Here is a 17,228-nt window from a genome sequence, read left to right as displayed (position 1 = left end):
TTTTTTTTTTTTTTTTTTTTTTTTTTTTTTTTTTTTTTTTTTTTTTTTTTGGTGGAGGTCCTCCTATCTCCGAATTGAGCTTCTTTGGGAGAGTCCGGAACCCACTTCAGAGTTTTCGGAGATTTCTTTTTCAGTCTCTGCTTTCTACTTAAGCTGCGCAGGAAAGGCCCCAAGCCAATCAATTCTATCTTTCACCCCGATATATGACAAACATATTTGGAGGTGCCTCTGGCAGCACCTCTTATGTCGCCCCCGATTGTTGGATAATTTGGAAAATCTCGTGACAAGTTATTACAAAATTGAAATTAGTAAGTTAATTGACTTATTTTGTGAACTCGTATCGTCTTAACAAACGCTCTAATCTACTCGCGCATGGAAACACAAAAGACATAAATGGGTTGGAGTGGGTGACGGAAGCTTTACATTTTGTCATATATTTTTGAAATGTTGTCTGAGACAAGCATTAAATGGAAGAACAGTTGAACAATATGGAGGCAGCGTCACAAAATGTTTGAAATTAAATCACAAGAACTGAAACCTGTCAATTTCCTCATCACAGTGGCAGAGAAAACTCAAAACCCTAAATCCGAAACACCAAACGAAACCCTAAATTCTCTCTCCTCCCCCCAAAAAGAAAACCCTAAATTCTCTCTCCTCTTTCTCTCTACCCATCACCTTAAATGCAGCATTAAAATTTGCAGATGTGAATCCGTGAGAGGGTTTTTTTTTTTTTTTTTTTTTTTTTTTTTTTTTTTTTTTTTTTTTTTTTTTTTTTTTTTTTTTTTTTTTTTTTTAATTTTTTTTTTTATAGGATCGTTGTTTCTTGTGGACTTAAATTTAGCCAACCTCCTCTGCAACTTGGTTGTTATACTCCTTTAATGCTTCTTTCTCCATTCCCTCTTTCCCTTTTATTCAATTTTCCTTAACCCCTTTATATTCTAAACCCTCTTCTTCTTCCTCCCTAAATCTCCCTTTTTCCTTTTTCTTCCTCTCCTTCTCTCTTACTTCTTTTGGAAACGATTCTCAGTTGAGTTATGTTCATATTGATATTCATAGATTATGTGGCGTATTCTTTTTAGAAACTTGTTTATGGATTGGTATTTGTAGGGTTTTGATTCAAACGGGATATTGGTGCGGTTCAATAAGAAGGCAACCCCAAAAAAATGGCTGGGTTTTGCTTTTTGATTGAGCCGTGCCAATATCACGTGTCAACTGCTTCCATTATTGCATGTCCATATACTCTTAAGGTACGTGGTTTTTTAACTCGTATATTGGTTTTCCATTGAAAAAAAATATATCAATTATGAGTTAGGAAAATAGGAAAATAGGAAATTTGATAATAATAGATTATGAGTTAATTATTAATTATTATGGAAAATATTAGTTTAGATACATTTTTTTTTTCATTTCTTAAACAATTTAGAAAATGCTTTACGATTGTGCTCCTAATTATGTTATATATTTTTATTATTATTAGTAATAATGAAATAAAAATCTATGAAATGAATATGTAGACAGCTATGGTCATTATTCTTTGGGTAATTACTTGCACTAAAAATTGTCTATCCGTACATCTCTTTTAGTTATGCTCTAAGCATCATTATTAATGGTAATCATCATATTTAGTTGTTTTTTAGGCATTATATTTATTCAACACGTTACTTTTGAAAAATAATTACTTATAAATTATCTTAGGAATCGCTTAACCGCAGTGAAAGTGCAAAAGATATATGACTTGAGGAATATCTTTGAATCTGTTGTCGTGAAAAGGGACCCAGCTTCATCCTCAAGCCACATAAAGTGGCTTTAGTCGATTGAGTGGTTCACTATCGATATTTCTCCTTATTCTGTTTTGGTTGAGGTTGAATTCCTTCGATTTGAGATAGAATCAAGTGGATCGAGGGTTGACTTTGCATCTGCTGCTTAGTCTTAAGTTTAGTTCGGGTAATTTATAGGTTGAAATGAGAAAGGAGAAAAGTTTGGAAAACCTGAAAGTCTAGGTGGTATTGTATTTATTATGAGCTTTGAATACCATACAATTCTGAGTGTCATCTAAAAGCCACAAAGAATGGTGGTGTTGAAGCCCTTCTCTTCCTCTTTCAGCTGCCTACTTAGGCTATACTCTCTGTTCTTACTTCTTTTTTGTTGTTTTGGTTCCTCTCTCTCTCTCTCTCTCTCTGTACTATGATAATAATACAATACAAATCCTATACGGTACAAAAACCGAACTTGCGAGCTCGTAAACCTTCCCGAGATCGGAAGGAGATGAAGCAAGCACTCTGTTTTAGAAGGTGGCGCTCCACAATGTATTCTCTCCTTCTCCACATCGACGGTGGACTTCCTTAATCCTCTCGGCCGACCTGCATATCCCGCTGCAGCTCCAGTCAAACGAAGCGACACAGATGTTGCCTGCTTGTGCCTTCCATTCACAATCTGCATTCAACAAACTTTTCAGAGCTGAGCATAAGCAAAGCCATGAGAGCTAATGTTCAAAGCGGACAATATCATACTATTGTGGAGGGTCGTGTTCCTAACCGACAGAAGAAAATGTTCGGAAAAGAAAAAAAGAAATTTACCCGGGGGAGTTCCACAACAAAGTCTGCGATCGTCGATGTGCTCTACGTCAAGTCCAATAAACCAAGATCCTAAGGAAACATCTTCATTGGCATACTTGTGAAGAAGATGCCTGAGAGTTCCCACAATTATAGCCACCATTCTCATCATGTTCATGTACAATTTGGCAATGCAAATGTGTGAGGTACAATAGATAGAAGCTTACTGGTTTATGAATATGTAGGTTGCTAAATCCTTTGAAATGGCATACAATTGGCCTGTTGCATGCCGGAAATACTTGTTACCCGACTCTCCAAACTTCCAGTGTTCGGGTTCATGGTATCGAACTCCCCTGCAATGTGTAGTTTGGTGGTTAACACAACCTTAATTTTGTGACAGGACAGTGACAATGGTAAGGCAACCTTACTTTTGTGACAGGACAGGACCAGATTTCATGCAACCAATGTAAACCCGTGGTTTTGATCGATGTCTGACTAGAGTTTCTCCTAGTGTGGCTGCGACCAAAGTGAAGGACACAAGTTTAATGCATCATAATAACAACCCATGTATGACTCGAGTTTATCAATTCCTATTCGTGTTATAAAAAATATAACAGCCCAATCCCACTGCTAACAAACGTAACGTGTCTGCTAGAGAGGTTTCTACACTCTTATAAAAAATGTTTTCTTCTCCCCTCCAATCGATGTAGGATCTCACAATTTACCTTCCTTGGAGGCTCAGCGTCCATGCTGGCACACCACCTCTGGGTTTTCTCTTCCGGGCTTCCCCTCAAGGTCTTTAAAACGTGTCTGCTAGGGAGCGGTTTCCACATCCTTATAAAGAATGCTTCATTCCCCTCTTCAATTGATATGGGATCTCACAATCCACTCCCTTTGGAGTCAGCATTCTTGCTGCACTCGTTCCCCTCTCCAATCAATGTAGATTGATTGTGCTTACCTATATTTACATGAACATCGTCGTCAACTTTGACATAGAAATCCGCATCCCACAACGCAACTGCTGTAGCAAAGTAAATCTTTGTCTTGGCAGACAATTCAAGGTAGCCTTCAACATGGTCCTGAGTAGATAACATGATACACTTCAAGATTTTCACTTATGAGAAATGGAAGGTTTTTAAGAATGCTTATCGTTACCAGTCTAAGGAAATCTCCATGCTTCTTGTCCTCTGCTTCAATAGCTCTGTCAAGAATGCCTCCAGATGTGGCACTGATCATCAAGAAGAACCTCATTCAAAATCTTGTTGCTAACACTTGTCACCAAATGAAAGAAGATCACATACATACCTATGGCCAATGACAAAGCGAATTATAATCCCCTTCTCCTCCTCTAGTTTCTTTCTCTTTTCACCTGTTTTTCAAGTTTCAAGTAAGAACAAATGAACATACAAACATGGTTTGTTTCAGAAAAAGAATCATCACGAGCTACTTAACCTTGAGGCATCCATGTCGCACGAACCGAATCTCGTCGTTTCCTGCTACTAAAAGCAGTATTGATCCCTACAACCATTAAGTATCTTCTCTTCCCAGATGACTGAGTATTCTTTAGATCATCAGACGACGGCGAACCGTTCTGTATAGACTCCTGAGCTGCTTTGGCAGCAGCCAATTCCATCTCCAAATTTGAAATGGTCTTATCTAATGTTCTGTAGAGAACAACGTTAATGTAAATTTGCAGTTTGGATTCTTCATAATATGTTCATAACTTTTGGCTTTCACTCACTGTATAGCATTGTGAGTCTTAAAGACTTCTCCAAAAATGTCCTTTGACACACGCTTTACTTCCTTCTCATCCAACTAGAACACACAAACAGATCAAAAAAAGCAGCAATGGACACACAAGTTATGAAAACAGCGTTGAATATGCTTACCAATTTTGGATCACATCCTTCTGAAACTAGCTTTAACTTTTCGGCTTCAAAGGCCGTTGTTCTAGTGATCCCTTTAGGTTCTGGAACAGTCCACATCCTGCAAGCAATTTCAAAGTGATCTTCAGTTCTTTTGACTTTTAAGAACATCCATATCAGAATCTGTTTCTTTATAAAAAAAAAACCCGACAGAGCTGAATCTTAAGCTTCTCGAAACAGACCTCTTTTTGTCCCGTAATTGACTGTGGGTGCTATGAGAATACTCATGATTACAATGAAATCAAACCCATAAATCCGAAAACAGTCCAAGTTTTGGGGATTAAAGTTGGGAAATGAATGGCAGATCTTGATTCATTGAAGAAATGGTGGAAGGAAACAGTTTTTCAAACACGAGACCCAATAAGAAGAAGAAGGACAAAAGATTTCTCTCAAGGCCATAACTGCTAGTAATGAATTTTTCAGAATAGATGCCTTTGATCAAATGTTTGAAAGCGACCAACGAAAATACACAAAAGCAATAACATAAATACTGTCGGCTGCATTTAATAAACGGAAAATGGGCAATGTTTCCCCAATAAACACAGACCCAGAAACAGAACAGCCAAATTAGAACCAAAAACCTCCGAATCCAAGAAAAACATTTCATTCATCGATCAAAATCCACTGCTGCGATTAGAACTCGGATAAGAACAAAACCCCATCAAATTTTCAACGTACCTCAGCAGAAATTTACAGAAAATTTGAAGAAAAGGATGGATACGAACCTGTTGGTGAAGATCAACCCCAAACAGAAGCTGCCCAAGCAAAGAAGAACCACCCATCTCTGCGAAACGACGCTTCGTGAAGATTGTTCGGGCTTAATTTTCCAGGACATCTTCTGCCCAGATGGTGTTTATGCTGCCCCTAACAACTTCTATCAACAAAACACCATAAGCATTGAATCAAACAGACCCAGTTGCAAGAATTTGAGGAACAGGGAAATTAGCAATAGAACGAGATTTGAATCACAGGATTCAGAAAAGAAAAGATTGTTTCTATGTTCTTCAACTCTCTCTCTTCCACTCAGTAGAACTTCCCTGCAAGCTAAGGCAGTTGAGGAGAAGTGAGGGGCAGAGAAGGAAGGGGGGGAAGACGCATCAACTAACCTCTTACTTAATACCAAACCACCAAACTGTTTGAAAAAGTGACATAAATACCCTTTGTCAGCTCTTCAAATTTTGAAAATTATTTCTTACATTAAAAAAAAAAAAAAAAAAGGTCTGCAGAGGGGGCTCAGTTCCCATCAATCATGGCGCCATGGAGATCATGTGGTACCATGTTCTTTCAAATTACATGCTCTTTTATTATTATTATTATTATTTATTAACTTTGGAATGCAAAGAATCTAATCTCAAAGATGAAAGAAAGATGCAAATTTTAGTATGAATGTTTGTGAGTACACAACATATATCTCAAATTTACCTAACAAATTCATTCCCAAATTTTGTCTCCATTTATGTTGAGCGGGTATTACCTCGTATAGAATTGAAAAACTCATGTAATATTTAATATATTATATAAATTATGTTACTATAAACTCGAAAGTCACTTTTTCGGTGGCTCAATAATAAGAATTCCAAAGTTAAGTGTGTTTTGCTTAGAATAATTCTATGTTGAATGATCTCCTGAGAATTTTTCTAGATTTACGTGAGTGAGGACAATGTCGACAAACAAATGCTGAGTTTATAATTTGAATTCCAGGTATGTTTCGTTACATTTATTTTTTTAAATTATTTGTATGTAAAAAATTCAATTTTAGGGAACTATATTTTTAAATGATTAGATTCACGTCTTCAAAGGGTTCTTAAAATGAAATAAGAGTTGATTTGAGGAAAAATTCATGTACCTAACCATTAAAAGAAATTATTGTTTGAGAAATAGTGTATTGTTTCGAACTTAAATTAGATTATTTGATTTTATAATTAAATATTAAATAAAAATCAAACTCGATTCAAATTAAATATAAATTAGGGTGTTTTTTAAGATAACAATGAGAGATACTTTAGACCAAATTTGTGTGGCGTATAATAAGATTCAAAATTCTAAACATTAGAGTTTCATATTTCAAATAAATAATCAAAGTATAGAATTATAAAGTTGTGTGGGGACAACCAAACAAAAGGTAAAAACTAGAAGCTTGGCCAACAAAATAGTAGAAAAATCCTTTTACCAACAAAAGAAAAAAAAAAAATTGTGAATGCATATAAACTTTTAATTTTATATCTAATAAATTATTAAAATTTTAAAAATAAAATTCTAATGATAAATCTTTTGTATATATAAGTGAAAAAGATAAAAAAAAAATGTAAAAAGAGTTTTAGAAAAATAAACGACCTACTGTCACTACTCATTGTAAATAGTTTAGTGCTATTTTTGTTGGATGTATGAATTTATTGAACACAATTTTTCTTTTTGGAGTTCAATAAATGCAAGAAGATCGATATCTTGAATTAACCATTAAACATTAAAAATTAAGAAAATGCACGTGGCATAGGGTTAAAGAAAAGAAACGTGGCAGATGATAATTGGGTGGAAATAAAAAAAAAAAAAAAAGCTACAATGGACCATTCAAGTACAAGGAATCACGTGACATGTCGCCCCTCGGTCACGTGGATGCTGCCAAAGTTTCAGCTAGAGATCTCCCCCATCTTATAAGCAAGCTGACACGTGTCATTATTCGAAGGAATTATACAGGGGCCATCCTCTCTGGCTTTCACGAACCCATTTTTTAAATAATTTATAATTCTCTCTCTGTTTCAGAATTTTATACCCAAAATTATTATTATTATTATTGTTATTATTTATTTTCCTTTTTTTTTTCTTTGTATATTTTTAATGGATAAATATTGTTGGATTTCCCTCCATCATCAATTAATCAAATTAGTTTATGTTTATATCTTATTATTAGAAAAAATGGATATTAAACAATTCTTTTCGTATTTTGCATTGATTCTTTTGGATGTCGCGCTTTTGTTGGTCGGTTTTGCATAATCGAGAAATTTTACTATAATTATTCAATTATGGTTATTCCATTTTTATTAATAAATTTCTAATTTGTCTTATTATTATTTAATAAACCTTGTTTTATCGTTGTCACCGACTTTTTTTTTTTAAAAAATGTAAAACAAATATATTTGTGTGCATTTGAATTGTTTAATTTTTTTAGAATAGATTCAAATCTAGCAAAACTGGGCTAAATAGCACAAAAGCGAAAATAATACAATTCCATAAGTAAAATGTGATAAACTTAAAACAAAACAAACTCATCGTACTAAAAGTAGAATGTAAAATAATACAATTTCATACGATGACTTAAGTTTCATACATATTTCCATATAATTTGATTAGATAATGTGTTCGGTCTTTAAACTTAAGATCGTGTTTTATAAAACTCTAATACGTTATTGTAAAATCCCATATTGATTGGAGAGGGAAATAAGTGTCAAAAAAGACGTTGGGTCTCGACGGGGGTGGATGGTGAGAACCCACGTCGGTTGGAGAGGGGAATGAAACATTTTTTTATAAAAGTGTAGAAACTTCTCTCTAACAGACGCGTTTTAAAAACTTGAGGGAAAATCCGAAAGAAAAAGTCCAAAGAGGATAATATCTACGGATGGTAGACTTGAACTGTTACAATTATACTACGGGATAACTACGAGAAGTAGAGGATGATTAAAATCATGTTGCTAAGAAACCTCCCATACAACTCCATAATCTGAAGCAAAGGAGGGAATTAAGAATCCTGCAAAATTGGTTCGCAAGTTTAGGAGAAACCAATGGCTGTTTGGAAGAGAAGAAGAGTGTGGTGTGGTGTAGCATAGCGGAAAGAAAGATGCCTATCTTGCAATGGCAGTTTTGGTTTTACTTTAGAAAACTTGACCAGCAACCCAAGGCTGCCATTTTCCAGCACCCACTCTCATTGCTTACGCCTTCTCTGCACACCCACCTACCCTTTCTCAGGCACCAACCCATATTAAGTTACCTATTTCTAAGCCTCTGCCTTTCCACTTTTTCTTCGTCTCTTACTCCTGGCTTGGATCTTAGAGATTTTGTCAGTTTGTAATAAGTGTTGATAACATAACAACAGAGGCAAGATTCTTGGTAACTTTTTTAATCATTTTTGTTTTACTGTTTGGTAAGATCTGAATTTTCATATGCAGCCAAGTTGTTTTGTAAATGATATCCAATCAGGATTAAGAAGAATGATGGCTTCTCCCACCATTTCTTCTTAGTTGCTTTACCACGCAAATATCTGGTTCTTGTGGATTTATTAGATTAACTTTCAATGATAGCCACTAGTTTTTGTCAATCGACAACTTAATTAACAGTTCTTCTGTAGGGTATGCTTCTTGAAACACCAATACAGAGTGAATTTATTGAATCAAACAAATTTGGACCCATTTGGCTCATGATTGGAAAAGATTTTTATTTCATACCTTCTTCATTTTAACTACATGCCTTATAACTGCACTATTTGAATCAGAGAAAGTGATTTTTTAGGACATATATGGATTAGGGAACAACAATAGGGCCACACAACGCACGAGCGTAGGCCCCCAACACAAAGGCAAAGGCCATTTCAATTCTTGCCGACAACCATGTGCCTTCCTTTCTACATCCCTTCTTCTAACTCTCACCTCCCATATGCCTTTCCATCTCACACTCTCTTTATAATCATATGTTTCCTACGTCTTTTATATCCTAAGACTTAGGAATAATGTGTCAGAAGGCTTCATGTGGGAGTGGGACGGGGTGCCTTACCTACCATGATACCTATACACTTCTTCAATATATATGTTTTCTCAAAGATAGGCAAATTACAACTGGGAAATATTTATTAATGTAGGGAAACATATGAAGTGGTTTAATATGTTTTTGGCCTTTCAATACTTGATGAGTTTTGAAAGCTTGACTACGAGAAACCAAATTCATGGATCCAAAATCCTTGCCTCAGATTCTATCTTTAGATTTCTTCTTTTGGTTTGAAGATAATATCGATTAGTAGTAGGTTTGGACTGTTACAAATGGTATCAGAGTCAGATACCGGGCGATGTGTCAGCAAAGAAACTGGCCCCAAAGAGGGGTGGATTGTGAGATCCCACATCAATGGGAGAGGGGAATGAAACATTTCTTATAAGGGTGTGAAAACCTTTCCCTAGCGGATGCAGTTTAAAAACCTTGAGGGAAAGCTCGAAAGGGAAAGCCCAAAGAAGACAATATCTACTAGCGATGGATTTGAACCATTACATTCGATCTTTAGTCTCATAGTTTTTTTTATCCATCTATATTGCAATTTTGTCCACTGACTTTTAAAATATAATGACGCAAGTTTAAAATATTATGGACCAAAAAACTTGCATCATATATAAATAAAAATAATCAGAAGCTAGATTAATTAAAATAGTAATGTTTACCTGTATGAATGAGTCTTTGTTTAATTGGTTTGATGCTGACCTTGTCAATATCAACCTTAGAGAAGGATGGGTAATAATGTGTAGGGCAGTAGCCATCCTGTCAATGCATGTTTATAGATAGTGGATGTGATTAAATTAGCAATTGATTTAAAATCTAAATCTCTTACACCACATGATTGCTCAGATACTTGATCATCGAAAACAGGAGGCTGATCGTTTACCTGGAAGTGAGTGCAGACATGAACTCCATAAATAGTAGTTAAGCTCCATTGCACTATAAGCTATGCTAAACAATTTAAGAACACTTTGTCAAAAAGATGCCAATCCAAACATGGAGTTTGATAAGGAATAAGGGGAGTGAAAGGCTCACAAGAATGGGACAAAGACAAGGCCGCCATCTTAATCTTCAAATACAAAAGATCTGCACAAAGTTGAATAATAACTTCCTCAGCACAGAGAAGTTTAGATAACAAAAATATAACGTGCAACATCAAAATGGAGTGATTTTACTTGTGGGAATGAACCCAAAAACAATCTGCTAGTTCCTAGCTTAAAACGAGATGCTAGCATTGCATGCAACATGAGTACTTTTGCTAGTACTTCATATTACTCAACTCATTAGCAAGGGAAGCCGGTTAGGAATCACAGATCTCCACAATAGTATGATATTATCCACTTTGAGCATAAGCTCTCGTAGCTTAGTTTTAGGCTTCCCCAAAAGGCCTCATACCAATTGAGGAGTATTCCTTGTTTATAAACTCATGATCATTCCCTAAATTAACCAACGTTGGGACTCCTTCCCAACAATCCTCAACAAAGCCTTCTAACATCGAATGAAAAACAAGTTGAAAAATTTTCAGTGTCCACAAATCAGACCATATAATCTGAACATAACAACACAACTTAGATCAAGCAACTGGAGAAATCATTCAAAACAATTGTCTCCGTCTTTTCATATCAGTCAACAGTGCGACGAAATTTATATCAATATTTATTAAAGATGCAGTCTGAAGTATGATTTAAACCACCAGCAGTTAAGAAGTAAAACCAGAGTCCTAAATGTTCATGCTGTACAGCCGTTGATTTTCATGGTCAAAAGAGCTCAAATGATGATTAACATAGATATGCAAGCAGGGCTATGGAACCTATCACAAAACAAGTTATCAAGAGAAACGAGGTTTAACTAAAACATCTTACCATGTGAACTTGATTCCTTAAAGACAACAACAACAGGATATAAACAACTTCATCTCCCTTAACTAAAACATCTTATCACGAGAACCCCCATTGCAAAATCTTTTACAAAAATGGTGATTGAAGATTGACGAGAAGACAAATGATAGCCATTGATGAAGAATTATTACCATCGAGCACTGATCACTCCATCGCTAGCTGTTCAACAAAAACTATATACATAAAATCTTCCAGATTTCCATTCCCCTATATCATGTTGCACCATGGAAAATATCAGCTTAAGAAGCCCTGAAACCAACTTTTCCGAGACAAACAATGATAAATACAATTAAAAACTTGAATTATAGCTGCTTATCACACCATTCCATCGGTAAACATTCCATTTGGTACTAATAACAACACAGTTTCAGCAGCTAAACTCAATATCATATTTGAAATAGGATAACGGGCAATCTCTACCTTTATTCATATTGAGCTTCAAGTGTTTGAACGCAGAATAAGAATTGTCAGCCAAGACACGTTTTAAATGCGTACTGAGGCTTGTGATCGTCATCTCGTAAATAACACGAACTACGAACGCTCCTTCGCTCCCTGCGCCGTCCGACAGTAAATAAAATTGTAAGCGCTGCGAAAGACGCAACAAAATAGAGCGATTTTGACCTTGAGTTGAAGTTCCATTTGATTCATTGACCTCCGTTCGCGTTTGCCGTGTTTCTTCCATTTGGAGCTCGGCTTCGACTTCGGACTGAATGTTTACACCGTCCTGCAACGGTGTCGTGTTGTCCACGTCAGTGAGAGAATATTCTCGCATTATCTTATCTGTTAAAGGACGACAAATCGTTGGTGTATTCGTCTGCACCTCAAGAGAGTAGATCCGATATGTCGTATTAAATTCCATCGTTCATAAATTATTCTCAATTTAGTCTAGAATGAATTATCATATCGACATGGATTTGTAACTTCCAAGGATGAACAGTGATAAACAATGGCTTTCTTAATTCAATCAAATATCCATATTAATTTTTTTTTAGAACTGGAAATCTTACGCTCTAGTCATTTGTGGTGCACATGCTTCTTTTGATTTTGATATAGATAATTTGCGTTCATTGAACAAAATTAGAAATAGATTGATTTGAAACTTTGTAGTCCCCATAGAGTCGAATATGATATTAAATGACAAATTTGAATATGATGTCTTAAAAAATATTGAAACATTTTGAAATGTCATCATGTTCTAACTAGGTACATAATTTCAAATATTTGAAACCCGTCTCATATAAATACACAAGTGAGCTAAATAAATTTTATGAAAACATGAATATAATTCTACCATTTGCGCCTAGATTGTTCAAATCTCTGCCCCACATTTAATATACTAAAAATATTGATTGATCAACCTATCACCAACCCATATTTAAAGTACTAAAAGTATAACTGGAAATTTCATGTTGCAGGAAGATGCAATAAACATAATCCTTGAAAACAAATCGCGGCCTAACTGGCTAACATTATTGAATAAAGGAACATGAGATATGGGGAATTGCAAGGCAATTAAAGCAGGAAAGGAGTTCTCAACATACTTGATTAGTTACTGCCACAAAATGATATTGAGGGATGAAACTTAATGTTGCAGGAAGATGCAACAAAATTGATCCTTAATGAGGAATCATGACCAGAGTATCTAACATTGTTTAAGCCAAGAAGCAATAAGAATTGGAAATATGTTTAAGGCAATTAAAGCAGGAGAGGAATTATCAACACAGATAACGGTTAGCTACTGTCAAAAAAGGATATTGAGGGATGAAACTTTGTCTGGAAGAAGATGAAATGGAAATGGTCAATAAGAACATATTATGGCCTAACTAGCAAACAATGACAATGTTAAACAAATGAGCATTAAGAAATGGGAAATTAAAGCAAGACAGGAATGATCAACATGGCTAAAATTTAGCTATTTCAGAGAATGATATCGAGGGATGAAACTTTATGTTTTTGGAAAATGCAATGGAAAGGATCCCTAAAAACAGATCGTGGTCTAATAGCTAACATTGTTAACCAAAGAAGCACCACAAAAAAAAAAAAGGAAATATATGCATGGCAGTTAAAGCAAGATAAGAATTATCAACATAGTTAACGCTTAGCTACTGCCAGACAAGGATATTGGGGGATGAAACTTCTTGTTGTCTTTAAAACAAAACATGGCCTAGCCAGCTAACATTGTCAAAGGATCATTGAGAAATGAAAATAAAAGCAATCCAATGAAAGCAGAGAGATGCAATTAACACTGCCATAAAAGGAGAATGCTGCGGGAAGATGCAATGAAGATTATCATTAAGAACAAATGGGGGCTTAACTAGCTAACATTGATAAACAAAGGAGCATTAAGAATAGGAAATAAATGCAAGGCAAGTGAAACGGGAAAGATAATATCAGAATCTCATTTAATTCTAATTGTAAAACTGAACATCCAAGGCATACATAGGCAATGAAGAAGGCCACTATTCAAATAACGATACACCCTTTTGATCTTCCACAAAGAAAATCAATAACTCTGTAAGCCAGAAGCACAATCGGGATCTTTAATTACTATATATAATCTGATGAAAAGATCAATTGTCAATTGCATCACATTGATAATTGCAAACATCAGTACAAGCCAGCCATTAAAGAGCATTAAACTCCGATTAGATTTGAAGTTAGAAAGAAACCGTTTAGATATGGTATTTGTTTATCTCAAGCTAAACTTTGCGGACTACGAACTCGGTCAAGATGGAATAAATATCTTCGGACAATTTATAACATCAATAATGTAGAATCGACGGCGTAGATCCTTCAATTGCCAAAAACCCATGATCCACATACCATTGAGGGCTAATTCATAGTTATAAAGCATATAAGGAAGAAACTAATATTCAAGAGAAAACAGACCCGCATTGTTAGTGAAATTGCTGGAAGGAGTTCGCTTCCAACGCTTACTATATCAGTGGTGAACCACATTTGACTTCGGATTGACGAGACTGCGTAGATTGGCCATAACTTCAACATAAACCCCAAGCTTTAAGGTCACAAGTGAGAGTTAGATTAGAATAGGTCGATAGAGGGCAATATATAACAAAATTAAGCACACAGAAGAGAAAAAAAACAAACCGACTCGATATCGTAAACGTTAATAGATCAAGAATCTGGTAGATCTTATTATTTCAAATCGGTTAAAATCAAGAAAAAAAAAAAAAGATGCACACAAGTCATCAACTACTACTACAAAAGGTATCATGTATTCCAGATTGATATTAATTTCACAAAGAAAAAGGTCGATTCACAAGTTGAAAATATTCCGTTCATCAACACTTGTACAATTCACCCCCCTAAGACTCCAATAACCGGATCAGGCGGAGAATCGGGTGTGAGATTGGTCGGGCTAGAAGCGAGGAACCACAAAGAAGACTTAGCAGCCAAAAGTTTTTTTCTCTGCAAGCAGAGGGGACCATACACCCTCCCAGCAAAGCAAGGAGAAGCATCAGCAATGTTCACCTGAAGCAGACCGGAGCCAATCGGCGCAGTAGAAGGCGATAGCGATGAGGAACGAGTGGAGTAGATCTGAGATACCAAATTAACCCGATTGAATCGGGCGATCATCCGCGAATTCCGGATTTGTGCTAACGCACCAGGCTTTAGGTACTTGTGAAACGTCTCGGAATGAGAGTTCCCGGATCTTCTGGATCTCCGATTCATGTCGCAGAGATGGAAGGAAGAGAGGGATGAGGACGATGGAAAATGGAGACGGGAGATTAGGGCTTTAATGAGTGGGGAGTGAGGAGTGGGCGGGAGAAGGAGAGGCGGGAAAGTGGTGGAGGGAAAATAAAATGGGAACAGAGAGAAAGAGAGGGATCATATTATTTTTGCGCTTTTGAATGACCGGCCAGTAAGGGGAGTTTTGTCGTTTCTGACCTAGTTACCATGTGAGCGTGACACGTGTCTTTGCTTCTCTTAGGGCCTTTCTCAAATTTGGTTTTCTTGCATGCGCATAAATTACTAAAGATGCCCCTGTAAATGGATGCTTATGCACTTTTCAACTTGGATTAATAATTATCCCATAAATCTTTAAATTTAAAAATAATAATAATAATGGATTTTTTTATTTTTTATTTTTACAAACTTCTTCTGATAGACATTAATTTTAATTATATATGATATAAACAAAATTACTAATTTAGAAAGTTATTAAATACAAAAATTAAATTTTAGAAAGGTATTTAAGAAGGTTTAGACGCTAAATAACTGCAACTCAAGAGTAAATAAGTAGTTTAATAGTGAACATGCAAAATTAAATCGTATAAAAGGATATTTTCTCGTAATTCTTTAAATTTGTATTTTATATGTTCACGAGCTTTAAAAATATAAATATTACATATTTCGTTCATAATAATGAATCCCATTAAATTGATAAATATTTAATAAAATTATTAAACTCGTGTTGTGTATAAGCGTATGTCTTATTAAGTAATCTTTTAAAACGAACAAACATATAAGACAAGAAGATCGTAGTCATATTAAACATTAACTAATATATTAAAATATAAAAAAATTATAAATTCATACTCATATATTCTTACGTACATAGTTCACGAGCTTACCCAATTTAATTTCTTGATGAAATAACACAATATTTAATTATTCGTGTGAAAAATATATAATTTCATTTTGCATTTTAATCCCTATGTCTCATTTTTTACTTTATTAAATTAAACTTTAATATGTGTTTGGTATCATTTTGCAATATATTTAATTTTGTGTCATTTGACGAGGGGGAGATACTAAAATATCGAAGCCCATACATAGGCCCACGTGGCGTGAGGAGAAGCCCAATTTGAAAGCCCTAAGCCGATTATTAGTCTAATCAAACGGCTATGATTAATTAATTAATTAATCAACACCGGAAGTTTAGCGGGATTTTTTTGTCGGAGACCCGCATGGCCTCCATATGATTGTTAATACAGAATAATGTTTCCAAATTAACGAATACAACTTACCAAAAATAAAACACTTTGAATTTTTAATCAAATTATAAAACACAGATAATTTTTTAAAAATATTTTTTAGTTTCTAAAAAGTAATTAATAAAACTAGAAATTGAAAAGCGAAAACAGTATTTATTTAACTTATTTTTAAAAAAATGTTTATGTAAAAAGTTTTTAACTATGTACTGTTATATTTAGAAAGTAAAGTGACAATATAATACGTGGCTCCAGTAGATATTTACAATTCCCCAATTTCACGGGAGAACCGTATCCCTCTCAATTACAGAAAATATCCCAATTTTTGCGAATTGACCGAGCCCTCCGCCCTAATATAACGGAAATTAAAAAGGAAACCTTTCCATGTGGTCATATTCATTTTCTTACGGTGTACCTCCAGCCAAACTCCGCCATCTCATCACAGGAAAAAAACAACAATAATAATAAATAAATAAACAAAAAGAGAAAAGTCTACCTTTACACACCAAGTGGACATTTCTATGGTCACCAAATTATTAATTCCATCTTAAATGCCACAATCATAGCACAAACTTATAAGACAGAACAGCACTGTAAATTAAAGCATTTTTATATGTTTACTTAATATTAAAAAAATTTTGAAATTATAATGTGTTTTTTTATATTTGAATTTGATAAGCTATAGAAATCGTAAATTTTTATTAAATTGGACACTAAACTTACATTATTATTACAAAATTTGTTAGTTTTAACCAAAAATTAATATAACAGATAAATTTGGGTAAAAAACTCGGACAATATACCCGTAAAAAAAAGATTGTTTTGAAGTTTTATAAATTTAATTAAAATTTCAAATTTAGTATAACATAGTTTCAATAAAGATCAAGATTGATCTTAATTCATTGTAACAAAAATAATGAAAATTGTGTAATCAATTTAAATAAATTTTGAAGTGTATAGATTCAATTAAAATGACGTTGAATTAAAATGAAATTAAATATTAAATAATCAACGCCCTAATAATACCGTCATCAAAACGAAAGGCCGTTTTGAGATTGGACGAGGGGTGATGGTGAACGGTGCACCTTACTGTAGACGAGTAATTCTCTTGTCCCTCTTGGAGGCTCTTAATTAACTTTACCCGCCAGA

The 17,228-nt window shown here is 34.6% G+C and overlaps 3 protein-coding genes and 1 long non-coding RNA gene across 6 annotated transcripts; 1 reads left to right on the top strand and 3 right to left on the bottom strand.

Annotated features, from left to right (window-relative positions):
• Nucleotides 1-1,978: 1,978 nt before the first annotated feature.
• LOC111455195 (probable beta-1,3-galactosyltransferase 2) lies at nucleotides 1,979-5,578 on the bottom strand. The gene is made up of 11 exons (XM_023096765.1): nucleotides 5,203-5,578; nucleotides 4,442-4,538; nucleotides 4,294-4,367; nucleotides 4,005-4,216; nucleotides 3,858-3,921; nucleotides 3,708-3,780; nucleotides 3,511-3,631; nucleotides 2,981-3,068; nucleotides 2,780-2,905; nucleotides 2,577-2,686; nucleotides 1,979-2,433 (listed from the first exon to the last, which is right to left on the bottom strand). Exons 1-11 carry the CDS (start codon nucleotides 5,310-5,312, stop codon nucleotides 2,285-2,287), a joined length of 1,224 nt encoding a protein of 407 aa, XP_022952533.1. The 5' UTR covers nucleotides 5,313-5,578; the 3' UTR covers nucleotides 1,979-2,284.
• A 2,579-nt stretch (nucleotides 5,579-8,157) lies between these two features.
• On the top strand, nucleotides 8,158-9,160 carry LOC111455202. Its single transcript, XR_002712554.1, has 2 exons — nucleotides 8,158-8,578; nucleotides 8,961-9,160. It is a non-coding gene; the product is annotated as an uncharacterized LOC111455202 (long non-coding RNA).
• A 482-nt stretch (nucleotides 9,161-9,642) lies between these two features.
• On the bottom strand, nucleotides 9,643-12,120 carry LOC111455200. Of its 3 annotated transcripts, none has more exons than XR_002712553.1 (4): nucleotides 11,256-11,573; nucleotides 10,262-10,312; nucleotides 10,113-10,177; nucleotides 9,643-9,988 (listed from the first exon to the last, which is right to left on the bottom strand). XR_002712553.1 is itself a non-coding variant. In XM_023096770.1 (4 exons), exons 1-3 carry the CDS (start codon nucleotides 11,981-11,983, stop codon nucleotides 10,173-10,175), a joined length of 495 nt encoding a protein of 164 aa, XP_022952538.1. In that variant the 5' UTR covers nucleotides 11,984-12,120; the 3' UTR covers nucleotides 9,643-9,988; nucleotides 10,113-10,172. The 3 variants fall into 3 exon arrangements, 2 of the variants coding, with proteins under 2 accessions (XP_022952538.1, XP_022952537.1); XM_023096770.1 differs by having other exon boundaries at nucleotides 11,545-12,120; XM_023096769.1 differs by lacking the exons at nucleotides 9,643-9,988; nucleotides 10,113-10,177; nucleotides 10,262-10,312 and having other exon boundaries at nucleotides 11,075-11,373; nucleotides 11,545-12,120.
• A 2,135-nt stretch (nucleotides 12,121-14,255) lies between these two features.
• LOC111455201 lies at nucleotides 14,256-14,962 on the bottom strand. The gene has a single exon (XM_023096771.1). It carries the CDS (start codon nucleotides 14,815-14,817, stop codon nucleotides 14,443-14,445), a length of 375 nt encoding a protein of 124 aa, XP_022952539.1. The 5' UTR covers nucleotides 14,818-14,962; the 3' UTR covers nucleotides 14,256-14,442.
• Between the last annotated feature and the right edge of the window lie 2,266 nt (nucleotides 14,963-17,228).

The sequence above is a fragment of the Cucurbita moschata genome, unplaced genomic scaffold, assembly GCF_002738365.1.
Source record: "Cucurbita moschata cultivar Rifu unplaced genomic scaffold, Cmos_1.0 Cmo_Scf00017, whole genome shotgun sequence".
Classification (NCBI taxonomy): Eukaryota; Viridiplantae; Streptophyta; class Magnoliopsida; order Cucurbitales; family Cucurbitaceae; genus Cucurbita; species Cucurbita moschata.
This window is presented reverse-complemented; position numbering and strand designations above follow the sequence as displayed.